This window comes from Kogia breviceps, chromosome 10, assembly GCF_026419965.1.
Source record: "Kogia breviceps isolate mKogBre1 chromosome 10, mKogBre1 haplotype 1, whole genome shotgun sequence".
NCBI classification, from domain to species: Eukaryota; Metazoa; Chordata; class Mammalia; order Artiodactyla; family Physeteridae; genus Kogia; species Kogia breviceps.
Window position 1 is genome coordinate 99025503 of NC_081319.1, and position 26632 is coordinate 99052134.

The 26632-nt window shown below is 45.0% G+C and overlaps 1 protein-coding gene across 2 annotated transcripts in view; it reads left to right on the forward strand.

Moving 5' to 3' along the window:
* Positions 1-593: 593 nt before the first annotated feature.
* The window catches only part of ADTRP (androgen dependent TFPI regulating protein), a 70479-nt gene continuing 44440 nt past the window's right edge, over positions 594-26632 (forward strand). The window contains exons 1-3 of one of the 2 annotated variants that reach the window (XM_067043181.1): positions 594-790; positions 10792-10926; positions 12454-12555. In XM_067043181.1, coding sequence (XP_066899282.1) covers positions 638-790; positions 10792-10926; positions 12454-12555 — 390 coding nt within the window. In that variant the 5' untranslated portion in view covers positions 594-637. Of the gene's footprint in view, positions 791-10791; positions 10948-12453; positions 12556-26632 lie in introns of both variants that reach the window. The other variant, XM_067043180.1, reaches the window with a different exon arrangement.

Sequence of the window (26632 nt, forward strand, 5' to 3'; positions counted from 1 at the left end):
AACTAAAACGCTGGGACTGCTCCCTAGAGGATCAAAGGTTGTTTCAGATTTTATAGGGCCTCAGAGACCTTAGGAGCAAGATTACAACACCCTTCCCCTTTCTAAATATTTACTTCCCTCCGCGCGATAAACACGCCCACAATCTCTCCCTCCTGGTCTGTCAACCTGCTTCTCATTCTCTCAAGATATATTATGGCAACTTCCTTATTCTGCCCCAAAGAAAAGAAAATATGACCATGACAGTAGGTATTTCATTAGAGTTCTCTGGTACTTAATGATAAGGTCATTTAATCATGCCCCGACCCAGTCAAATAGTGCAAAGGGCACTTCTTACATCACTCCCTGCCCTCTTCAAAGCCTAAATACTGAAACATACACGCACGTTTGCGGATTACCTGCTATTATCTAAATGAAGGCATCTGAAAATCAGCAGTAATCCTGTCTCCCACGTTTATCAGGAAAGGAGCCTATGAGAGAAGCAAAATTCATCCACGTTGGAACTCTCGACCCCAGAGGGGTGTGTTACACGGCTCTCCTTCTCCGCCTGGCCCGCGGTAGGACTTCCGCTGTCACCTGCGGAAGTACGCCAGAGGGAAGCTACTTTGAGACTGTTACAGTTCCCTGGTCAGAGCTAGCCATGACGAGGACTTCTACGTGCATATACCACTTTTTTGTTTTGAGCTGGTATATTTTCCTCAATTTTTATATCTCACAGCAAGGAAAGGATCAGCGGAAATCCAAAGTCTTTCTAAATGGTGGACAATGGAAGTACTTAACATTCCTTAATCTGGTAAGTCCATTCGGCTGTATCAGGAAGCAAGCTATTTGTCTGTAATACCAGAGCCTCTACACATAACACCTTTTGATTTTATCAAGTACAAAATTCCAATACTTGTCTTTCTTCTTCACTGCTGTTTGTGAGTCTTGGCATTCTCTTTCACTTGACAGTTTGCTCTGAGAAACCCCATTTGGGAGTTATCCATAGCTACCTTTTGTGCTAATTGTTAAATGCTCTTCTGAAAAGAATCTTGTCTTGAAGTTCTTCTCAGATGAGCCCCAATGGGGAACTAAACTAATGGTTTCACCATGGGACTGACTGCATACGCAGGAGGAATTTTGAACTTTGCTTGGGGAAGTCTGTGAGGGAAGGCTGAGTGGTGTATGTTGCGTGGGAAGTGCAATTTCCAGTGGAGGAATAATGCCATTTTACAGCACACACAGACTAACAGATTTATCTAAGAAAAGCAAATACGTTTTGCCATGTTCGGATCCCACTTCAATTTTTTATAGGCTTAGGCTCCATCTTAAAGGACAAATCACCCAACCAAGTGGCAAATACACATTTTCAACTATTTACAAACCAATCACATCACTTGATCCTTCCTTGTCTCCCTAGCCCAGCTGACCACAGTCTGATGAATGAAGTGATGAAGTGTGAATGAATGGGAGAAAAATAGGTTTTTAAAAAATGTTTTGGAAATCTGTAAAATTATTTTTAGAGTTAAAAGCTAAACATGCTGCAGCCTTTGGGGATGCTAATTAAAGTTTTGAGATTTTTAACCTAAATGTAGGGTACCATATAAACATCTGATTTCAGAAACTAGCCAAAATATTCCAATTCTTTGGCATCATAATCGTAGGCAGAGGTAATGCATGGTAAAAAAGAAAGAAAAAAAAAAGAAAGAAAAAAAAGATGACTCTCTGTAATGCTAAGGAGAGGAAATTCAGGAGGTTCAAATCAAAGAAGCCTGGGAGTTCAGCTTCCTCCTCTCTTGTAACATGCTGGCTTTTGATTTTGAGATTTGAGCCCTGAATACGGTTCTACTGTGCTTGAAAAGTATCAAGGTGAAGGCTTGTTTCAATGAGAAAAGAAGTAAACAGAAAACAATAACAAACAATGATTGTGTGGAATTAGACTACTACAGTAAAAGTCTCAGCTTTATGTATCTATTAGCTTCACATTAAGAATAGTCAAGGTAGGGCTTCCCTGGTGGCGCAGTGGTTGAGAATCCGCCTGCCGATGCAGGAGACACGGGTTCATGCCCTGGTCCGGGAAGATCCCACATGCCGCGGAGCAACTAAGCCCGTGAGCCATGGCCGCTAGGCCTGCGCGTGCTCGTCCGGAGCCTGTGCTCCGCAATGGGAGAGGCCACAACAGTGAGAGGCCCGCATACCGCAAAAAAAAAAAAAAAAAAAAAAAAAAAAAGAATAGTCAAGGTAAAGAGAGCAGTGTCAGCCAGGATTGGTGATGTAATCAAATCCAAATTCTAGTATGGTTGTCCTCCCTCACACTAAGCATGGCTAAGAGCAGATCCATCACCTACTCCCCAAACCCAGCTCCCTGGCTTCTTATTTATAGCTCGGTTACATGTCCCAGAGTCACCATGTTTCCAAGAATGGAAAAAGACACTCATCTGTCCAAGACACTTATTTCCTAGTGTTAACTCCCTGACTAATCAGCCACCAAATCCCATGTCTTCCCTCTTGTTAGGTTCAACCCTTCTTCCCCAGTCTTACCGGCCCTCTCATTGTAGGTGTGAATTCATTGGTACCTAGATGAGCAGGTCACCTCTTCACTGTCCTCCCACTATCAGTCCATCCATCACTCGGATTGCACATTAATCTGCCCAAAGCACTGTTTTTGGTTCTGTTTCGCTTCAAACATCATAAGCCTGCTTGAGAAGTGTGGTCAGCTGCTCAAGAAATCGCAGGGGCTTCCTCCTACCTCACAGGACCAATCTAAACTCCTGATTTAAGAGCTCAGCTGCCTACTTAGCCGTGGGGCGCTCGCCTCCCTAGGAAGGTTGGTCTCTTCTCCAGGAAGGCCTGTGTCTTCTCCAGTGTTGGTCCCCAGCCTTCTGCTGTCACTGTTCTACCCATATTCACACTATCCTGAATGCCACGCCTACCTGCTTCTACACCACCTTGCTTTCACAGACCACCTGAAATCCCATATTCTCCTTAATATCTCTGCTGACCAACTCTAGCCCAAATTCGTTTTTTCCTTTCCCTGAATTTTTACAGCTTCTCTCAGTCTCCGCTTATTTATGTCTAGTATTGTTTTCTCATTTCCACCCACATGGGATTCTCAACATTTCAATCAGATTGTAAGTGGCTCCAAAACAGGAGTTCTGTCTCCTAAGTCTTTGCCAGCCCTAACGTTCTATGATTCTACATTCTATTTGCTACAGTGGCTGGCACAGATTATCGCCCTAATAAAAGCTGGGTGACTTGGTATGTTGACTGGACTTGACCTCACTTTTCTGTATTCCTGAGCAGTCTCTTCTGACATCTTCTGGCCCTTGAAATGGGCAGAGAGGGGCTTCCCTACGGCTCTTTCCTTTCTGTTGTTAGGTGTCATCCTGAAATTGTGACTTAATGCAACGTTTTCCAACTGGTGAAGGTGGGTTGAATGTGTCTTAGAGGATCAATTTAAGGTCAGACTTCAAATTCGTGACATCACGTGAAATACTGCCCCTTAAAATTTCCAGCTCTTGAGGTCTTGTGGGCTGATTAATGGTTGTGTTTCCTAATGATTAATTAGTGTTAACTAACGAATAATTAGTTAATGGTTGCGTTTACAAAGTCACAGAGGTCTCATAACTTGCTCTAACACTCTTAAATTTATTTTATGTAAACATATTGAAGTCAGTACCCCATCCTGCTTTCCAGGAAATTTACACCCCGCCCCTTTAAACAGCTTTCATTTCCAGTTGGCTGAATATCCCGTCATGGCCCCTAAGAACAAAGTCCAACTTAATGCAAGTCAGCATTCTAAAGTGGGCCCCATTTCCTCCTGAAGCTACCCCAGGGGCTTCAAAGGATTGATGCCTGGGGCATGAGGGGAGTTACGGGGGGGGGGGTGCGACTGGGGAGTGGTGAGCAATTCCTGCCTCGTACCTAAGGAGAAGGAAAAAGAGGAGAGATGTGAGTCTCTGTCTCATGAGGGAGTAAACTGACCCCGGGGAAGGGGCAGCCAATCCCCTGTTGCGAGGGAAGGCACTATAGCTTAGTGGTTATAAGCAGGAACTCTAGGATCATGAGGTCTCTGGGATGGTTCCTCAGTTCCACCTCCTACTGACCCTGGTCTGGGTATTTCTTTGTCTTCTATTTCCAAATGTGTCAAAGAGTGCATAACCACAGAGTGACTGTAAGGGACAAAGGACATGAGGGAAGCACTCGGAAGGGCGTAAGCAGTGGACAATGGAATGAGGAGGTAGGAGAGTGCTGGTGAGCTTCTAGCCATCTCATCTCTGAGCACAAAAGGGATGGTGCAGAGGGGAGGGTAATTTGGGGGGACATCAGGCCCCTCACTGAGCACCATGGGTGGTGGGTCATGGATTCAGGCGAGGGTCACCCAACTGCCTCACTGCTCAGGTACTTCCCTCCACAAGCTTCATACGTCAGCTTCGCAGCTAGAGGAGGACCACTGGGGCGTCAGTGCTCTTCCTATATGATAGTTGCCTAGGTGGATGCCCTCCGGCACTGGGGGGGCCCCAGAGGTGGAGGGTGCAGGCTCAGGCAGAGGGCAGTGAATCCTGCTGGATGGGGCAGCCCCCAGGAGCCGGGCGTGGAGGCAAGGCAGCGCTGCGGGCGCCCTCCCGGCATTCATGTTGGCTCAGAGGCTCCCAGTGCCTGGGCCTCCCACACTGTTGTGTTCCCTCCTCTCCATCTGCTCCACTTCCACCCAGGGCCTCTCCCTGACCCCAGGGCATGCAAGCTGGGCAGAGGGGACAGAGGGAGTGTCCAGCTACAATTGAAATCGGCTTTTGCAGAATTTATAGAGTTTGCTGGGTTTTCCTCTTTTTAAAAATAAACTTCCCTCTGAAACATGGTTAGAGGTGGTGCCTCATAACTGGGATCTCCAGGGGAGATTCTGGGCGGGCCCCTCCCCGTTTCCCTATAAAGTTGCCCAAGCCGCAGGCAGCTCTGCCCTCATTATCGTCAAGCTCTCAGGATGACAGCAGCCACTTCGTTACACAGGTCCTCAGGGACGGCCAAGCAAGGCCAGGAAGAGAGATCCTTGGGGACGTTCCATCGTTCAAACTCCAAGGTAGCCCATGAACAGTGAGAAGACAGGGATCCATTTATAGTATATAGAACCCACTGCGATACTTGGGGCCAACCTTTGATTTCCATCATCGGGTTAATATATTCATCTGTGGAACTCTTAAGCTCAATAGGGTCAGAAACACCCTTAACTGTCTATTCCACAAAAATGCTTAAGATCACTGTTTTTACCTCTCAGATAGCTGAAAGAGTGAGGCCTGAGAGAAGGGAAGAGTCACCACCAGCACCCAAAATAAAACAGCTGTGGTTTACTGAGTAACCATGACAGCACCTTGGTAGGTTCTCTGGGCACAGTAGAAAGATCAGTGATTGAAGGCCTAGCTTCTGGAGCCAGACTGCCTGGGTGCCACTCACGTGCTGTGTGCTCTTGAGCGAGTCGCCTCACTTCTCTGTGCCTCGTATGTAGTGGATCTGTGGGGTGGCACACAGATTGCCCTACCCTCTCAGCATCAAGGTGCTCACTCCCCAGCTCCTGGGAGAAGGGGTGCTGGCTGCTGATGACTCACGGCTGAGCTCTCAACCCACAACTGTCCTCAACAGAAGGGAGCTACCTGGACCAAGGCTTTTTAAAAGGCCTCCCTGAGGTTGCTGCGCGCAAAGACTGGTTGACCTGGGCTACAAAGGCTGGGCTCCAGGACAGCTCTGAAGGGGCAGCTCAGCTCCAGTGCTCCTCAGGGGTTAGCTGATTGCATGCAGCTGTGCTACCCTTCCAGTTTCCTGGCTGCTCAGTCGTTCTCCCTCCCCCGCCTCCCCCCCCTCCCTCTCGTGCATGTTCTGAGAGCACTCCTCCATGAACACTCTTCAGGCAGGTCTCAGCATCTCAGAGTCTGTTTCCCAAGGAACCTGGCCTACAAAACGTAAAATGGTACATGTACCGAAAAGGTTCCTCCTCTTCTGCCCGCCTCTTCTTCTTCCTAATAAAGACATATGAACATAGAACCTGCCCTGGTCTGTATTATGCCTAATATCTGGCACCGAAGAGACATTCTGTGAATGTTGGCTGCATGAATAAATGATCAGAACATAACTCTTCAATGGTAAGAGCCACTTTCTAGAGAACCCCATCCCACCTGTAAGACAGCCTACCCCACGGCCACCCTACTGCTACACGGAAGCCAGCTGTTATGGGCTATACAACACTGGCCAAGCATTCTTACAAACCTTCCTTCCAACCTGCCCCTCACTGTTCTTAGTTTCTTCTCTTTTGTTTCTTCTGTTCTTCATATCATTTCTTCTCCCATGTTCTGGATCTCATTCTTTCATGTTTCATAAGCACATGAATAATGTCTGAAATAGACTATTACATATAATACAGATATATGTGACAGAGACTTCCTCTACCTGTCCCAAATGCCACCACCCTTACCACCACAGTTATACAAAATGCTCAGCACAGTGAGTCCCCATTTGCTGTTTTAGGCTGAATTAATCTCCGCTGCAAGTGTTGCATCATTTTGAAGGCGAGACCTGAGAAAGTCCCGGCCTGTCTGAGTCAGGCACCGAGAGCTGAGCTGGGCGTTGGATTACTTGACTCATTCAGTCAGAGTTGTAATGTCTTGCTCAGGAAACTTGTGGAATCTCCCTCTCTGGAATTATTTTTAAATGAAGAAATTCTCATTTCCTGGGACAGTTTAAGAGGGTTCTGGCTTAAAGCAAGGAAAATAAACTTGATGACTTAGAAAGGTTAAGCTTCTGTGTTTTCAAGATTTTTGTGAATTTTGTGAAGACATATGAATGTAAAAACGAAACATCCTTTAGCTATGGTTTCTCAAATTGCACTCGTTATAAAAAAATGTAAATTAAGCTCTCCCAGGTGGTTTGTCAGCTAGCAACAAAAATGGAAGACAGCTAACAAACTTAGATCAGCAGTATTTCAGAAGAAGGCACAAAAGAACAAACGGAATTAGGGAAGAACTGGTAGAAAAAAGTTAAATCAGACAGCAGCAACTCTGAAGTAAACCCTGACCAAGAAGATACCATTAACTCTGCTTTTCTGAGCAGCCCAAATAGTTGAGAAATGTAAACAACAGGAATTTTGCCGTAAGAGTCGTAAAAGAAGGCCAGTTGTTGCTATCTTCTTTGAATGCTACCGTGTTAGTTTGCTGGGGCTGCCATAAAAACGTACCACAGACTGGGAAGCTTACACAACAGAAACTTCCTCAGAGCTCTAGAGGCCAGCAGTCCAAGATCAAGGTGTTGTTAGCAGGGTTGGTTTCTACAAGCCTCTCTCCTTGGCTTGTGGATGGCTGCCTTCTCCCTGTGTCTTCACGTCGTCTACCCTCTGTGGGGGTCTGGGTCTTAATCTCCTCTTCTTATAAGGACACCCGTCCTACTGGATTAGGGCCCACCCTCCTGTCCTCATTTTAACTTAATCACCTCTTTAAAGATCCTGTCTCCAAATACAGCCACTTCCTGAGGTACTGAGGGTTATAACTTCAAATATGAATTTTGGGGGGATACAATTCAGTCCCTAACAGCTGCCATTTTCCCCCTTGACTATTCTTTCTGTGAATGTCTTATAAACATTCCAGTGTACTGTCCTTAGAGGATGAGCAGACCAGCGTCTGGTTTTGTGAGTGATGCGAACCTGTCCTTGAGGCCCTGCAGGAAGCCTCCCCATTGAGGAGGCCGATGCCACCTCCCTCTCCTTGCTCTCCAGCTCTGCTGTGTGGATCGTCTATGCCCTAGTTCTTGCCTATTTATTTCTTTTGGCAACACCCTAGCGCCTCCCCCCTGGGCTCCTATGTAGGGGCTCATAAATATTCCTTGTTGATACAGATGATGGCACGTCAACGTGGATTAAGATCAATGGAGACAAGGCTGCCTCATGCACACAGCTGGCATCGCTCCAAAGTGACATATGCCTGTGAAATAACGTGTGAGCTGAGGGTAGAGGGGGAGAAGTGACTGGCAAGTTTGTGGTGTAGAGCAAATTTTTATTGGTGAAGGAGAAGCCACGGCGGCTCTGAGTAACATGTCCTTTCCCCAGTCCAATTTCCAAATCCTGCGACTGGGAAAGGCAAGAGAATGTCAGGGCGGGCTTGACTCATGCTGATGCTAGGACGCGCTCGCTAAGGAAAGTGGTCACATGGACCTCACATGCTGGGTGGAGGCGGCCTCTCCCCAAGGAGGGAAAACCTGGCAGGCACTCAGCGCTCAGTGGGAGATTAATTGCTGTGTGGATTAATTGCTGTGTTGATAGAACGGTGCAGGCCTCCTCACCGGGCCCCTCGGCGGCCCTTCCGAACTCCAGCAGCTGCCTGCTACGGCCTCAGGGGTGAGCTGAGAGCTGCTGGGGAAGAAGGGGAGAGAAGACTTCTCCTAGCATCCAGTGCAAAGACTGCACTCCAATTCGGCAGCGCTCAGGGCTGAACGGCAAAAGTAAATGACGAGTATTGGGGTGGCAGCCTCTTCACGGCATTTAAAACTGTAGCCCACCCTCCCTGGAACGGCCCCTTCTGGCTTGACGCTTCCTCCTCCCTCAGGGCCATGGGGTTCTTGCACGTCCCTCATTTTCTACCATGTGATCACTCTTCGCTACTTTGCTTCCCCTTAGCCCTTCTGTCCCTCAGAGGAGGGCATTTCCTCAGCATCTGCTTCCCGCTTGTCTCCTCTTCCCTTTGTCCTCTCTTCAGAAACCTCATCCCACCGTGCAGCCCCGCCTCCCTGGAGACTACCAGCTCTGCATTTCCAGATGGAAGTTCCTCTAGGCAAGTGGTTCCCAACCTTGGCTGCCCTGATTACAATCACCTGGGAGAATGTTTTAAGATCCTGAAGCCTAGGCTGCACCCCCAGACTCATTAAATTAGAACCTTTGGGAGTGAGAATCAGGCATCGGTATTTTTTGAAGTCATTTTTAATTCTCCCACCTGGAGATAATGGTCTCTTTTTCTGAACTCCCACAGCGCTTTATCCTTATTCTTAGAAACCTGACACATCACATGGTGTGTGTGGTTTTTTTAAAGTCTGGCTCAAGAAGCAGACTTTGGGTTTCAGATCCTGGCCTTGATATTTATCAACCATTAGACTTGAGACAAGTCTGTTGATCTCTCTGTGCCTCAGTTTCCTCATCTGTAAAATGGGAAGTGGGGACGGAATAAGAGGACTTACCTCATAAGGTTGTGGTAAGAAATTAAAAGCTTAGATCAGTGCCCAGCACATAACAAGAAATCAATAAAAGCCAGCTATTGGGCTTCCCTGGTGGCGCAGTGGTTGAGAGTCCACCTGCCAATGCAGGGGACGCGGGTTCGTGCCCCCGTCTGGGAAGATCCCACGTGCCGCGGAGCGGCTGGGCCCGTGAGCCGTGGCCGCTGAGCCTGCGCGTCCGGAGCCTGTGGTCCGCAACGGGAGAGGCCACAGCAGTGAGAGGCCCGCATACCGCAAAAATAAATAAATAAAGATAAAAGCCAGCTATTACAAAAAAAAAAAAAAAAAAAGTCAGCTATTTTAGTTTTGAGCAGTCAGTAAGATTTTTGTGATAAATTTATGTCTAATCCAGTGGTTCTAGAACTTCAGCATATACGCAGAGCACCTGGGAGTTTACTGAAAAACAAATTCCTGGGCCCCATTCCCAGAGATTCTGATTCCATAGTCTGGGGTGGGGCTGAGGTCCTGCATTTCTAACAAGCTTTGGGGTGACGCTGGTACTGGTGGTCTGAGGACCCCCGTGGGGCCATCGCTGGCCTAATCCACCTCTGTGTCCTCTCCTGCCCACCCTTCAGCCTGAGGAGTGGCAGGAGGCCAACTCTGCTAGAGGTTTTCTAGGGTTCAGAGCTCAGAGCTTGTTCCCCAAAAGCCGACTTGGTTGGTCATTAGTCCAGATGCCCAGGTTCCAGAACTTGTCTAACTCAGACTCAGAGCAGAGTCCAGGCTGTTCCTTTTGCACCAGTCAGAGCTTTCAAGGAACAGGATTGATTCTGAAGCAATAACTCAAAACCAACTCCAACTCTGTACTATCGTGACCCTTAAATTAGAAGCCGTGGGTTTGTGGAAAACTGTAAGAATGGACAAAGTCTGTTCTGATTGTGATCTTATGTCCTTGAAAAAGGCCCTGCTTCTTTTTCACCTTCAAGGCCCTCAGGTACCTAGAGAGGCACCCGAGCCCACGGTTTGCTGTACAGCCCTGTGGATTTAAATCACTCCCTCACACAGACCGCCTCGGTAAGGTCTTCAGAGGCCTTCTCCTCTGGCTTCTCCCTCAGATAGGCAAGATGCCATTTTGTGGGTCTCCCTCAGGAGAGCACAGAGCTCCTTCCTGGTGCTCTTGACCCTGATTCTGGCTTCTCTAATGAGACTGCAACACTAGGCATTTAAAATTTTTTTCCTTCTAGGAAGAGGCCAGAATATATCTACCATTGTGTCTGGTGCTCTGCCCTTGTGCTGTTTATTTGGTTTTCCCACCACTGTGCAGACAAGGTATCTATCTCATTACAGTCTCCTTTTAAGCCGACTCTGTTCTGTTTCCATTTTAGCTCAAGTCCATTATGCTAAATACTGTACACATTATTATCCCTTAAACAACTTTACACAATCGGTTTTAGCGATCAAGGTCAGGGCCCAGCAAGTTGCAAGACCAACCTTCGAATTGGCTCCCAACCGAAACAGCCAGCAGCCCCTCCTTCTCAAGTCAACAGTGCCCCCAGAGGGATGGCGTTTCATGTCAGTGAAGAATGTATTAATTAAAGGAAATGAAAAGGTCCTCATTTGTTGTAATGAATTTAGTTCTTGCAGGCCATTTTCTACGGGGTGGCCTGTCTGGAAGATGTGCTGAAAAGAGCTAAAGGGAAAAAAGACGTTAAGTTCATAACTGCCTTCAGAGACCTGCTTTTCACCACACTGGCTTTTCCGATATCTGCAGTAAGTTACAAAGATGTGCAGGTAATGTACTACACACGTCATATGGACTGACACTTCTCCTGAGCAGCAAGGAGCCCGTTATTGTAAATCCAGGGCAACTGCATTTGCATAAATGGCCTGAGGACTGCATAGCACTGCCCAGTGTCTCCGGGAAATAAGGCACATTAACTGACAAGATTTATCATTAGCTTTTGTACCTTTGTGAACGTCTGATACAAGATCCTTATGACTGTCCACCAGGGAAGTCTGAAGGACCTTTCTTAACCAAAATACAACTGCGATAACCTTGGTTCCATGAGGGTGATGGGAATGGAGGGTGCTGAGGAGGGCGATGACTGATTTCCCTTTCGTACATCTTGTTTCACTTGCTGCAATAAGCATTTGTTACTTCTGCAAGTGGAAACCATTAAAAAAAAAAAAAAGGTATGAACACTTTCAAAGTTGACACTTTGAGGAGAGAGAGACAGGCTGTTTGAAATACCTGGTGTGGGACACATGGTGGGTGACTCATGCATTTTGTTGAATGAATGGACATTCGGAAGAAGCAAGACATACATATGCAAAAGGAACAGTCGGCTTGTTGCTGATACTGTCCACATTTCTACAACATTGCTCATGTGTTCATTCATTAGTTAGGGTGGAAACAAACTGAGACCTGGCACACGGGCTGCCCAGCAGGGCCCAGAATTAGAAGTGATTCCCTCTTCCTACCCGTCATCATTCTGCTTCCTACAGTATTGAGACTTCAAACTTAAATCCAAAATGAAACTCTCCAAACACTAACAATGAGCTCTCGGATAACGGAGCGAGGACGCATTCCAGTTTTACTTTGCAGGACACCTCCTCCTCCACCCCCAAAATCTTCTAAAGGCTAAGTTTTTTTGTATTGATGGAGTTTACTCATTTTTTAAGACTTAGAAATTGAGCCTTTGGAATTGAAGAAGATGATCGGAAGATTAATAGTTATTTTCTTCCACCTCTCCACTGATTTTGTAGCATGGAAGACAGACACTTTGAAAAGAGAGCCAAGGGGTACAAGAGGATGTTCTGAGCAATAAGAGAGATCCAAGTCTCCATTAACTAGCTTGTGAATTACCCCGGGAGCTTGTCACCTATCCTCGCCCCAGCCTTCCTGCTTCCCCTGCCGTGCCTATTTAGAGAGCGGGCAAAGCCAGTGCAAGACTCAAGCCATTCCATGTGGCTGCTCTCAGCACTCCTGGTAAAGCTCAGAGAGGAGAGAAGTCATTGGTTAAAATGAAATGGTCTTTGAATCCTATTTATCTACATCCTCTCTGCCTGCCACAATGACAACGAATTGATCCCTAACCCTCTGAAATCCCCAGAGACTGGGTATCGTAATTCTACAATAAATAATTTTTTCCTTCATTTAGTATTTCATTATGTATATATAGGAACATATCTTTAAAACTGGTATCTATTTTTATTATGCTACGTTTCCTTGATTATCTTAGGAAGCACTCATTGAAAACAAACCTAATGATACTATTTTTGCGTTCTATTTTCCAGTTTGTATTTTTGTCATTCTGGGTCCTCTTCCTCTACGATCGAGAACTCGTTTACCCTGAGGCCCTAGATGGTATCTTTCCAGCGTGGCTGAATCATGCAATGGTGAGTAAAAGGAAAATTGAGTGAAGACAGAACGGCAATAGCCTCTGTTCTGAGAACTCCAAGTGCCTTATTTATGTTTCCAAACTTCTCCTCAACCCCCCAAATCCCGTTCACCCCTCCCTCTTCATCCCATCACTATTTATTTAAAGAACACACTGAGAATATGAAATGAACAAAAAGTGGTGCTGTAACTGGAGATACGGAGAGCAGATGGGATGTCCAGGCAAGACTCTTTGCCAAGTTGCTTGTGAAGTTATGGAAAAGACATGAAACCATAAGGGCAAGCAAATTCTTGGAGTCTGCAGTCCTGAAAGAGAAGTAACTTCAGCAAGTAACATGTAATGAATTCCTATCTAGGAATGGAATCAAGCAAGCTTTAAAAATAAGCCACCCTGGACGTTAACTAGACTTGTGGTGGTGAACATTTCGCACTACACACAAATATCAAATCATTATGTTGTACACCTGAAACTAATATGCTATACGTGTCAATTATACCTCAGAAAAATCCACCCAAATGTCCAAAGAATAACTCACAGCTCAGAAGCAGCTTCTTGGCTAACACTTGATCAGGACTATTTATCACAAATGATTTACATATTTCTGTTTCCCATTTGGGTTTTTATTCATGTATTTATTTTTGAGGGGCTGAAGAGTAACCGGAACCTGTTCTGAGTTATTCGGGGCACTGTATCTGAAAACCAGTAACAGTGGCCTGGACGAGCAGTGCTGGAGCAGGACCGTCCCGGTCTTGGATGCAGGAGGAGGTCTGAGTCATCAGCACCACATGCACAGAGTCATCATTCAAAGTACTTGCTCCGCTTCTCAATATTTACAAATGTATTTCCACATTAGTCAGGAGTTCAGGAAGAGGTCTGAGAGTCTGTGAAGCAAGTGACATTTAAAAACCAGGGCGAAGTCACAAGGGAGTAGCATATCAAGGCTCCTCAGGTTCACAGACTTTCTTCTACCTCCAACTTTTCCACTGTCTTAAAACGCCCATGATTACCAGTTTGGAAAAGCAGCTCAGTCCACCATGTGCCCTGCCCTGCACCCCTCAGAAAAACATACTTTCACTTTAAATATGTGCTCAGTGAGATACTAAGTAATTAACTAAGGTATACAAGTTCCGATCTCATTTAGAGTTCAGGACCAAAAACTATATATTTAAGAAGTCCCACCTCCCAGAGACCCGTCCTACCAGTTTCTTTTTGTCAGATCACCTCCACATCTTCCCATTAACATTGATCTGAAACCCCTACACAGGGAATATTGTGGCTTTTTATGGCACTTCGACTATATTAAGTATGTTCCTCAAATAGGAGCCCATTTAATTCACACAACTTTCTTTAGATAACAATTACAATCCTGAATTTTTCCAAATTAAAAAAAGAAAAACTCAGAAAGGTTAAGTGATTTGCCTGGGGCCACTGAGCTCATAGTTCACTCTTCCTTGCCTTGTACTATAGCAAGTGCAGAACTTGTGGTTCAATCTAGTTTCATAATTCACCAGGCAATCAAAAAGGATGTCACTTTGCTTGATTAACAAAGCAAAGTGAGAATTCTCACTTAAAAAAATCCCAAATCCCCATCTGTATGCTAATAAGCCAAAACTCTACTTAAGAAAATGATGCGATTTGGGACAACTGACTGAGCTAGATGTTACTAAAATAAAAAGGCAGAGTATTGAAAGTGTCTTTTATTTGGAGCCAAACACAAATATCAAATACCTTTTCAAGGTTTTGTTAGCTCAGCTAGTAGTTTTCCTACAACTATTACAGGCTTGTTGCCTCCTTGGGGTACCATTTTCCACACGGAAGTAAGGTTAGATTTCTCCCATATAGTTGTGACGGTGAAGCCCAGCATTTGTGACCTTGCTAAATAGCCATATGGATTTTTGGTAATTTTGGAAGCATAGCTTCCATATGTGTGTCATATCCATCAGTTAATTAGCAAGGCAGATAATATACAACAGAGAACATAAAATATTTGTGTGCCTTCACAACCTGGGGGTATCTTTTGACCCTGCTCTTTGCCTTCCGGTCAATCAAGTAACCTGAATCCCTTAGAGGGAAGGGGCTAGGGTCAAAACAGGTGGAATGACAGTGAAAAAGAGAAAAGAAGAGGCAACCTGCCTTGGGTCAGACACAGACTCTTCTGTGATTCTGTTAATTTAACTGGAGAAACTCCCAACAGAGCCATTTCCAGTGAAAATGTTGGCATCAGCAAAACCAGCATTGGGTGCTCCTAATGGCGTCACCCCCAAACGTCCATGCTTCCTTACGGTGTCTGCTCCAAATCCAGTGTGCTCGTGACTGCACCTCATCCCTCTCCCCCAAACTGTGTCCTCACTGTCAAACACTCCTGCTTTATTACCTCAAGGAATGCTCTCTGCTAACTTTTTAAATACTAGTATAAAAGAATATGGAAATGGCTGTTACTAGGTTAATCTGTTGACGCTTTCTGCATTATAACAGTGTCCTTCCACATCAACTCAAATGAGTAAACACCCAGAAACCACCACTATGGCAGCCAAAGTGAGGATGGGAGGTCACTGGTACTAGTAGTTGCTTCCATGTAGGGCTGGGCCTGATCTTAAAATGAATCACTTCCTGTATTGCTCCTTTTTTTCTTCCACAATATAAGAATTATTGCTGTACAAAGTCAGTGTCATACTTTCCTGAAGGTTCTTTCATTTCACAACAGTCTTTATGTTTACTATTCTAGCCTTAGCTTTGGAATATTCTCCCTGTTGCCATTTGCATTGCTGCCCTGGGTTTTATGAGCAGAATTTGTCAAATTAAGAAATACCACTCTCGGGGCTTCCCTGGTGGTGCAGTGGTTGGGAGTCCGCCTGCCAATACAGGGGACGCGGGTTCGTGCCCCGGTCCGGGAAGATCCCACGTGCCGCGGAGCGGCTGGGCCCGTGAGCCATGGCCGCTGAGCCTGCGCGTCCGGAGCCTGTGCTCCGCAACGGGAGAGGCCGCAGCAGTGAGAGGCCTCGCGTACCGCAAAAAAGAAAGAAAGAAAGAAAGAAAGAAATAACCACTCTCCCCTTTGACACAGTGTAGTTCTAAAATCTTCATAATTCATCAAGTCTTTGGGCTCCTCCCAACTCAACCCTTCTAGCTCATTATAGACTTGCCATTGCAGTAGATCATTCAAAGCTGACTATCATCTCTAATGGACATTTTTCTATCCTTGTTATATATTCAAACCAAACAGTAACATCAGTGTAATATCTGCATCAACCGTGGGCAGGCTGCCTTATTTAAAGTAGATCAACCGGACTGTTTCATTGCTAAGCTGTTCTCCAGTCTTCAAGAAAGAAGGGAAAGAATAGCAAAGTACTCCTCCAGGTTTTGCCAGGAAAACATTAACTCCTCAGGCATTATCTAAATGCCTACTAAAGATAGAACCAGAACAGATAGATTCAAACAGTAGGAAGAGGACTCAGTAACTGAGGAAACGCTCAGATCCTAACCTGAAGGGAGCTGGGGAACTTATTTCTCCGGAAATCAACCTAAACCATTCAGGTTTCCCTAAAGGAGGGGGAAAGGATCAGAGGCCGTCTACATTTGAAATCAGTACACGATTACTGAGCGTGTGCATACAAGCACCTTATAAACTACCAAGGACTGCATCAACAGTTATTATCATCTAAGACTCTCAATCCACGATCACAGAGTTTTAGAACTGGAAAGGCTTCGTTTATATTAATGGAGATTTCAAAACAATCTGCTCTTAAGAGACAGGCCTTATCTTGGCTCTTTAAATTGGAGCAAATACCAAATCCAGCTACCTAGTTATTTAATGTGTTGTCATTTATTCACTTGAAGAAAAATAATTATTAAGTACCAACTATAAGGGTAACACCAAGATGGATATTTGACAAGGGTTTTGACTTTTGGCACCCTTAAATCTGGTTGAGCCTAGTATACACACACAAAGTTGAAATAATAAAAATAACAGTTAATGCTAATACAAGACATTGACATAGATGGTGTCATGGAGCGGTATGTTATTATTGCCAAGTGAATGACATAGACAGGAGGGCTGCTATGCCCCTTGTGTCCCAGCCTGGCTGTGACAGGCATGGGGGTCATGATTGGGCAACCTGGAAGGCCTTTTAGCCCTCTCTGGGGGCTTGCTGGGGAGTCAAAATGTCAAGGGAGTGAAACTCTAAACCTTCCAGTTTCTTCCTCACTCACAGTATGCCAGGTGTTGTCCATCACTAAATTCAGGCCCCGTCTCAGATTCTTCTCTCCCACCCGTAAGCTTGGTGTGAAACTGTCGGGCTGCTAGTTAGAGGTAGGTGAGTCCTAAAGAGTAAAGAAGGTCACCTGTGGGGACACCAGCATCAAATGGCCGTCCTTGTCCTCAACATTACAAGCCCCTCATCCATGCCTCCTTGGTTCTTTACCCCAGTGCTCTGGGCAGAGAGGACCCACCGTCTAGATATCTCTGGATAGCTCAGTGGTTTTCAGCCTTTAGAAAACAGAACACTTTGTGAATCTGAGGAAATCTATGAACACTTTCCCAAGGAAAGCACAAATAACCGTAAAATTTTGTGTACAATCTTAGAAGGTTCATAGACCCTCAAAATTCCATTTATGGACCACAGGTTAAAATCTCCTGACATAACTGAACATGTACTTGAAAACTGGGCCCCCAGATGAGTTCTAATGCTGAGTTCCAATAAAAAATACAAAATCAAGAATTATTCATGGGGTGACAAGAGAAATTTTGAGATATGATTCCTAACCTCAAGAAGCTTAAATTATAGTTTTATCTATATACATACTCCCACCCAGCCTTTTAACTTGCTGTAAGTAGAGGCTGTGTTCTGAAGAAACTCTGGCAGAACATTTGCCACAGTTAAAAACAGCCCCCCGCCCCTCCAGTATTATTCCCCAGAAAGCCCATGTCTGAAAAGGAAGAGGGTCCTGGTCAGGGTTCCTATGGGGAACTCCACCTCCCATCTACTTCTGTTTCCATATGATATATAAGACAACAGCCAGAGTATGTTCTGCTGATACAGCAGCGTCCCGGCCCATGTCACGCACAGGGTGGTAAGTGAGATCCTTTGGAGGCTTGGTCTAAGTCCGCAGACATGCTGTGCTTGTGTTCAGTATAGATCTGGAATGTAGAGTCATCAGGATTTACTGAATATCTGGCAAGAAAAAAAAAGGGAGATAAGCTTAAGACACAGGGGAGGTATGGATAGAGATAGTAGGGGAGGTGCAAGGATTGTGGAGAAGGAAATTGTTTTGTCTGGACATTTTTGAGATGCCAATTAGACAACAAACTTTAGATGCAGAATAGGCAGCTGGACATATAAGCCTAGGGGAGAGTTCTGGACTGGTGACATAAATTTGGCTGTCTTCATTATAAAGATTGTTTTTAAAGTTAAATGAGATCACCGAGGGAGTAAGTGTGGTTAGAGAAGATATCCCAGGACTAAGCCTTAGAACATTCCAACTTTCAGTACTTGGGAGGAAAAACAGGAGAATTCAACAAAGGAGATTGAAAAGGAGATGCCAGTGAGTTAGGAGGAAATCCAGTGCAGTTTAGTCTCCTGGAAGTCAAGTATAAAAATGTTTCAAGAGGAAGTCTTCTATGTCAAAAGCTGCTGAGAGGTCAAGGAAGAATGACACTGTAAGATGATCATTGGATTTGCAGTAATGAACTCTCTGGTGACTTGTACAAGAGCAGTTTGACTGGGGGGAGGGGAGAGCCTTGGGAGTGCTGTATGTACTAGTTTCCTGCTGCTACTCTAACAAATTAATGCAAACTTAAATGGCTTAAAGCAATACAAATTATCTTACAGTTGTAGACGTCAAGAAGTTCAAAATGGGCCTTCTGGGATGAAATCAAGGTGTCAGCAGAGCAGCATTCCTTCTGGAAGCTCTAGAGGAGAATCTGTTTCCTTCCCTCTTCCATCTACAGTCTGTGTGCCTTCTTTGATTCACGGTCCCTTCCTCCTTCAAATCTGCTGTACCATTAAATTCTAAAATCTTCTCTGGCCATTTTCTACTCTAGACCAAGTCCACATCAGAAAGAGAAACTATGGCTGCCAACAATGACCAGAAAATGGTGCTGGGAAATAACTTGTCATGTGACTCTGGAGAGGGAAGAGCTGTACTAGTTAAGCCGATGGTACCACAAGAGAGATCCTTTCCCAGAGCAGTGTTCTAAAGCTCTGAGCAAGAATGAAGATAGAATCATTTATCAAAGCCTGATATTTACTCGGATTTTTTTTCAGGTTTAATCACTACAGTGTTATAAAAAGTTCCCCTCTTGTTTTAAAAGACTTTATTCATTCCATTCGCTTCCCAATCTAAGGTAGGTTAGACTCTCCAGTGGCACTGGAGAAACACTGAGTTAAATGACTGCTTAAAGCTCAGCAGTGAAATCAGAAGCTAAACTGGGATTAGGAAGCAGAGTTAGCTGGGTAAGGACAATAAAGCCATCTTGCCCCTCAGGAAGTCTTAAGGTAAACACCGGAGATTCTGATAATGAACTGCCAAAGGATTACCAGTCCACTTAAGGTTTTATATAACTACAACCAAGCAATCACAGTGCCTGCTTTCTTCATCTCTTGAGAGCAGAATCCAGAATGGTGGAAGTATATCTTTTTAAAAAAAAAAAATCCCAGTTCTGAGAATTTCCAGTGTGTGCTGAAGAGTAGCTTGCTTTTACAATTCCATTACCCAGTGATGCTCTATCAATGGGCTGCTTTTGAAACAGAAGAATACCAGGAGAAAATACATCCCAATTTCAAAATCAAAGTCAAAGGGGTTTTTTTGTTTTTTGTTTTTGTGGTACGCGGGCCTGGCCTCTCCCGTTGTGGAGCACAGGCTCCGGACGCGCAGGCCCAGCGGCCATGGCCCACGGGCCCAGCCGCTCTGCGGCATGTGGGATCCTCCTGGACCGGGGCACGAACCCGTGTCCCCTGCATCGGCAGGCGGACTCTCAACCACTGCGCCACCAGGGCAGTCCAAAGTCAAAGGTTTTTAATGATCAAAACCTATACACAGGGGCTTCCCTGGTGGCGCAGTGGTTGAGAGTCCGCCTGACGATGCAGGGGATACGGGTTCGTGCTCCGGTCCGGGAAGATCCCACGTGCCGCGGAGCGGCTGGGCCCGTGAGCCGTGGCCGCTGAGCCTGCGCATCCGGACCCTGTGCTCCGCAACGGGAGAGGCCACAACAGTGAGAGGCCCGCATACCACAAAAAAAAAAAAAAAAAAAAAAAAAAAAAAAACCCTATACACGTCTTCTAAGAAGTTACTGGGAATTTGAATAATTGAAATCATTCGGTGTCCTTGAGGGTTCGCTAGCAGGTCTCCCCTCCTGTGTGATGTAATTAGTCCCCACTTCCATGGCAACCACGGGTAATACCACCAACAGGAAGAAAGACTTTATGCTGCAGAATAACCAAGGTGGAGAAACTCACAACCGAAGATCCTAAACCTCTCTGAAACACCAAAAGAAATCAAATGTAAGCGGGTAGGAGAGGGCAAAAGTCCCACGACCTCAGAGCAGAAGTGAAAATGCCCACGAGCAGCCTGGTGGAGGGTGTGAGAGCCTTCTCCACGGATCTGAATGGACATCCCCTTCCTGATAAGGGAGCCAGCACAGAAAAGCCCCCTTCATGCTTCTAGTTACTTCCTAACCCCACAGGCAGACACTCTTGACAGCTGCAGAGTCCCGTCCTGGAACAGGGAGCTGCTGACAGGCTCTCAACCAGCCTCCACATCTTTTTCCTTGTCTCTTTATCTTCTCTGCCTACAGAGCAACCACTTGTGCCTAATTGGGAATTGAGCTTTTCCAAGTCCTCTAATCTTACTCTCACCTCCAGGTCCTTGGATTATCAGCCAGTAGATGATTTCTGTAGGGCGTTATCTAGTCTGCTGTATTCTCCTTGCCCACATATTATACACCCATCACATGGATTCCTAGCTCTCACATGCTTATGTCCTAAGTTTTGAATTCTCAGCCCTGCCCTTTGTTCCTCTCAATCCAATGGGCACCTACACATTAATATACAGGTACCTGCGTTCCCAACTCTGCTTCCTAAATCTCAACAGCTCTTCCAACTACCACCAGCCTTACTTACTTACCAGCTTCCTCCTTTCCTACCACCTTCATGTATTCACTAGACTCATTTATTTTCTCTGAAAGTTTACAATTAGAGCAAAGCTAAAGAAGAGGGAGAACATGGGAACGGGAATGAGCTCTTTCTCTAGGGGGTTCACGCATGTTGAGCCATGTGAGACAGGGGCGACGCCAGAGTCTGTGAGAGTGTGAACGAAAGGGCTGCTCAAGGCGGAGCTCCTGCTTTCATGCTCAGTGATTCTACACTGAGCGTGGACTTGCAGCCCTTTAACAGTGGTCTGATAAAAGGGCCCAGATGCCGTCTAAAGAGCATCTCCATTGATACAGAAATCTACAGGCATGTTGGTGCACACTCCCTGTATTCACTCAAAGAATCAGCTATCTAATTCTGAACGCTGAGAAACAATAAAAACCTGATGTTGGAAACAAGCTTGCTGATCAGGGGCAAGAGGGCGTGGCCACTGCTTGAAAATGATGTTCTTGCTATTGTCTTAGTGCCTATGACTAACAGACAATAATATAGTGGTATCTCCCTTTTTACCCAATTCATGCTTGATGATAAGTATTCTTTTGTAGCAATGACTGGCAGAGACACTAAAATACTTAACCTATCAAATAGTATTTAATAAAAGTCTTTTGTCTACAGTCAACCCAGGGACTTTAGTTTAAGGCTTATATGTGGGAACATTTTAATTAATATGCAACTTTTTCTGACATATTTTAAAATACTTTGCTAACCTAATAATGTCAGAGTTAGTGGCATTAAAATATCATGATGATCACAGAAATTGTAAGCCTAGCAAAAAAGGTGCTTAAGGAATATTTGTTGAATGATATTTGACAGCTGGAATATTAAGCTGCATATCCAAAGGAAGTGACACAATCTTAGTGGTGCAGACAGTCCAAGACATCTCCAGGTACAGGTCATCAGGAAATGGACCATCTGGTGAATCATATTCTATCTTCACAAATGTCCTTTCACATCTGTTAAGGTTCTTCTTGGGCTAAAAAGTTGGAAGGGATAAATTATTAGGAAGAAAAGTGCTGGAGCTTGATCCCTAAGAGTTAGTTTGAGATGAGTAGAAGCAAAATGTCTCAGCCCTGTGTCTCAGTTGTAAAAATAATTGATCTCAGATGTTTTCTACAAGTTAATTCTTGATTTCCTGAAAAGAATTGACAAAAGTACCAGAAAACCTCAGTTATGGTCCCATTTCTGCCATTGTCTTGCTGTGTGATTTTTGGAAAAGCTAACAGACCTACACTGGGTATTGGTTCCTTGAAATAGGTGAGTTTACTGTTCTTAATTCTCAGTGATGCTATCAGGAGCAATAAAATAGTACGTGTGCATCATAAAGTGCTATCCGTGATCTGTAACAACCTCTGCCAAATTGTTGTCAACTTGGCATCACCGTCACCCCTTCTCCGTTCTCCTCTGCATAGCAAGGGATAAGCCTGGAGTCACACACAAGGTCCCAGAATCCCTTTCTCCATATGGTTCCGGGTGAGAGTCAGCCAATGACAGGCGCTCTCATGAGATGTGCAAGTGAGAACGCCTTTTTCTCCAGCGGCAGAGTTGAGAACAGATGTGCAGACACGAGGTTAGCATCAACTGCTGGGCAAGCACCCAGGAATCACAGGCTTTATACTCCAAGCAGCGAGGGGGCAGTTCCCAGAGACTTCTGAGATTCACCACAGCTTCTGAGCCAGCTCCCTCAAACCCTCCCCTTGTAGTAGAAGTTTCCCTGACTTTTACTGCTCTGACCTTTCCAATAACTGCCAAAGCCTCTAAAACCTTCATCCTTGGAATCCCTCAATGGGCTTCCCCATTGCCGATGGGATCCTGACTGACAATGGCCATAAATTCCTGCATCCTTCCAAATCATGCCCACAGTCCTTAGCAGGAGGAGAAGGTTATCCATCCAAAGGAAGCAAGGTCCCGAGCGCCATCCATTTCTGGCCACAGAGAGCAAAAGTAGCCTGAAACGAACATACAAACATTACAAGACACCACAAACGCTGAAAAAAATATTTTTAAAATATTTGTTAACATTTGACTTACAGACAAGAAAATAATGGAAATTCCCCAAAGTTAAAATAAAACAGAAGAGGAGCTAAGAAAGAGAGTGAGATGCAGGCAATATCTGAAGAGAGAATCACTGATTATTTCTTGGAATTTATGAAAAATTAATTCTCAGAGTCAAGAAGTGCCAAAAAAAAAAAAAAAAAAAGACACACGGGACACAGGGCAGACATCTAGTCACTTGTATGACATCACAGACACCTTAGACAAAAAGATCCTAGAACCAGCCAGATTAATAAAATGGATTTTCCAAAAAGTAACCACTGTTACACTGATAGCTGATTTCTCAATACCAACAAAGAAGCCAGAAGAAGTGGAATAAGAGCTTCAAAGTACTGAAGAAAAAAAGAGCCAACCCATTTACTCTCCAAAAGTATCTTCTGAAACAGGGACAAAGTAGAGACATTTTCAGACATACTAAAACAGACGTTATCACCCACAGACCCTCAGTAAAGGAAAATGCTAAAGGTCGTACTTCAGGAAGAAGGAAAATGATCTCAGAAGGGAGGAATGAGATACCAAAAACAATGGCAAGCAATGTGTTCAGTTTATGGTGACTTAAAAAAGAATGAATTAAAATCCTGGATGCAAACAGAATGTAAGTTGAGAGAAGGCTGATTAGAATTAAGGCATGTTAAGCCCCCCTGGATTGCTGGTGGGGAGGGGCTAGAAATAATGACTTACATTAGCCCTTACCACATTAAATATGCGTGTTTTAATGTCTAGAATAGCCACATACAAATGGAGTGTATGACTTATGCATCAGTAGAAAAGGAAAATATGAACAGAAAAAAAATAAACTGATGAGAGTTCGAATCCATGGTCAGAGACTGTTCTAAGGTGTGGAGAAGAGCATGGGAACAGGACCTGGTATGAGGTAGATTCAAACCCATGAATATGGGAAGTGGCTGATGGTAGAAAGGCCTTTCCTGCAGGATTAAGTTACCTTCCCCCGAGAATCATTTCTACTGTTCCTGCAGGCACAGGTCTCTACATTATGCAACCACCCCCTAACTGAGCTGTTCCAGTTAATAATGTAGTTGATATGATGGGGGTAGGGGTGCAGGATGGGAAGGTCAGAACATATTTGAGAGTAAAATGCTAAGCTTCTGAAGTGCTCATTATAAAGGGGTAGGAAAAGAAAAGGGAATTAATGATTAAATCATCCTTTTTGTTCATCCCTTTAGTAGGGACAAGAGCCCTGTTCCCGAAGGCTTATTCCACAGGCCACTATTTAATAATACTAAATTGTGATTATAGATGAATTTGGTGGAGTCTTCTCCTTTCTAATCCCGCAGCTGTCCCTGGAGAGGAGGCCCGTAGAGTTCTCTGGCAATTAAGAAAAGGCTCTTGATCATAAAGTGATCTCTGGAGGTGATCAAACGGCCTGCCTTCCACGCTAGGCAATGTAACAATTAAGCACAAGTGTGTATCTTTTTTATATTGTGGTGCACGCTGTGTATTCGTCTGTATATAATTAAAGTTTCAGGGCTGGGTTTTAATGTCTCAGGATTGCCCGATTTACTTCCCTGTTAGTGTCAACATGGGAGTTCTGCACACAAATCTACAGAACAACCTGGACCTACTAGTGAGGGGAGGGGTGAAATGCAAGTTCTATCTGTTACCCGGGATTTCCCCCATTGAGAGATCTAACTGGAAACCAAGTTCTCAGCTCTCCGCAGCTCAGCAATGCCCCAAAATGGAGACTTTGCCAACACAGGCACTGCTTTTCTTTTTCCCAATTTCCCAATCCCTTATCCTATCCTATCCTATCCTATCCTATCCTATCCTATCCTATCCTATCCTATCCTATCCTATCCTATTCTATTCTGGTGGTTGTGGGGTTGGCTGATTGGAGTTTCCTTCAGGGCAGATAGTGCTATTTGAGCCACATGCAAAACAAGCAGGTATGCCTTTCCGAACGAACGGAACAAAGTCCAAGAGCATTGCCCCAGACCCATACGGGATTATCTATACAATTCTGCTCATTCCTCTTATTCTAGCCACCAACTATCCCCAAAGTGCCAAACCCAGGGCTCCTGTTTCTGTCCCCATCTTACTCTCAGCAGCATTCAGCACCCTACACTTCTCACTCCCTGAAACTGTGCTTTTTTGGTTCTATTGATAGAAGACTGACTCGTTTCCCTCCTACCTCAGCCTCAGTCTCTGGCTGTGTCCTCTACCTGCCCTCTAAGTGATGCCCTCTTTAAGACTTGTCCTGGACCCTCTTTGCCACCACTATTTTCGCAGTAACTACTCACATCCATCCCCATGGGTTTAATTCTATCCACGTGCTGAGTCTATAGCTCAGAGAGCCTTTGAGTTCCAGATTTGTTTCTCAACTGCCTACCTGACATCGCTGTTATAGGCACAGCTAGAGGCATGCCACAGACATCTCTGAATCAACGTGTCCAGAAGTGGACCTGTTACACTCACTGCCAAACCTGTCCCGGGCACCTCCATCTCAGAAAATGGAGCCACCATCCTGCCAACTGCTCAAGACAGAAACCAGCATTGACCTTCCCACCTCGCTCCATCCCACCACCCTCATATCCCATCTGCGAACTAGTGTCGTCGACGCTTCCTCCAAAATATGTAGCAAATCTGTTCGCTTTCTAGTTTGCTTTCTGTTCACTGCCAACACCCTGGTGTCCACCTTCACTTCTCATTTAAACCTCCAAACGGGTCTTCCTGCTTCCATCCTCGACCTTCTCCATACAGCAGCACGATACACAGGAAAGAGTGTCCCCCTTCCTAGTGCTCTGTGGTGGCTTTCACTTATTCTAAGCGTAGTGGAAACTGCACTTAGGGGAACTCCTTCCCATGGCCCACAGGCCTGATGAGCCTGGCCCCTGCTTAAAGCTCCAGACTCCCGTGGAGCCTGTCCCCCCCATTACACTATGTTACAGCTCTTCTGGCCTCTGCTTTGTTTCTGTAACTATGAGAGCTCCTTCCCACACCCGGACCTCTGCATATGCTGTCCCCTTTGCCTGGAATGTTCTCCGTTTGCTCTTCCCTGGCTTTGCTCTTACATTTAGGTCCCAGCTTAAAAATGACCTCCTCAGAAATGACCTTCCCTGACTGCCTTATGTGAAGCATGTGCCTCCACTTTCCTTCCAATGAGTAGATTCCTGTTTGTTTCCTTTATAGCTCATATCGTGACTGGTATCTATGTGGCGCTTTACTTGTTTATAGAAAATCTTGCTGATTAGACTGTAAGGTCTACAAGGGCAGGGCCCATATTTGTTCACTGTTTAATCCCCAGCACCTCACACAGCACCTGGCATGGGGTAGGCACATAATGAAGATGGCTGCACAGAAGAATGAAGTCTTTTCCTCTTGCTCTGGTAGCTTCTCTGTGCCCTAGATTGACCCCAGAGTTCCTCCTCAGGGGTAGAGTGAGGTGTGCTGGGACCAAAGGGCATTGGAGGCAGAGAGAAAGCCTTTAGCAACTCTGCCTTTACATCTATGGATGACATGGTAACGTTTGAAACTTTGAGGTGTTCTTTTGTACAGAAAGTTACAAGTGAGGAAAATTCTAGAGAGATTATTGGTACCTTGAAATATCTATGGGGCTTTTAGTTGCTGTATCTGAGACATATGCTATATTAGTGACTGATTTATGTTCAAAGAGATGCACAGAGTCATAGTAATTACATATATTTTGTTAAAGGAGAGATGATGTTTATTCTGATTTGGACTGGATGTGGTTCAAAAGTGGTTCTGGAAAAACCATTTCCAGCCTTACACTTTCCTCTGTTATCACCATTCTCAATGTTAATTTGGTGACTGAGTATTCATGTAGCCAGAGAGTTCAAAAAACCATTAAATCAAGGAAGAAGGGTGGCAGAGGCTGAATTTAAGAAAAGGAATGAAGAC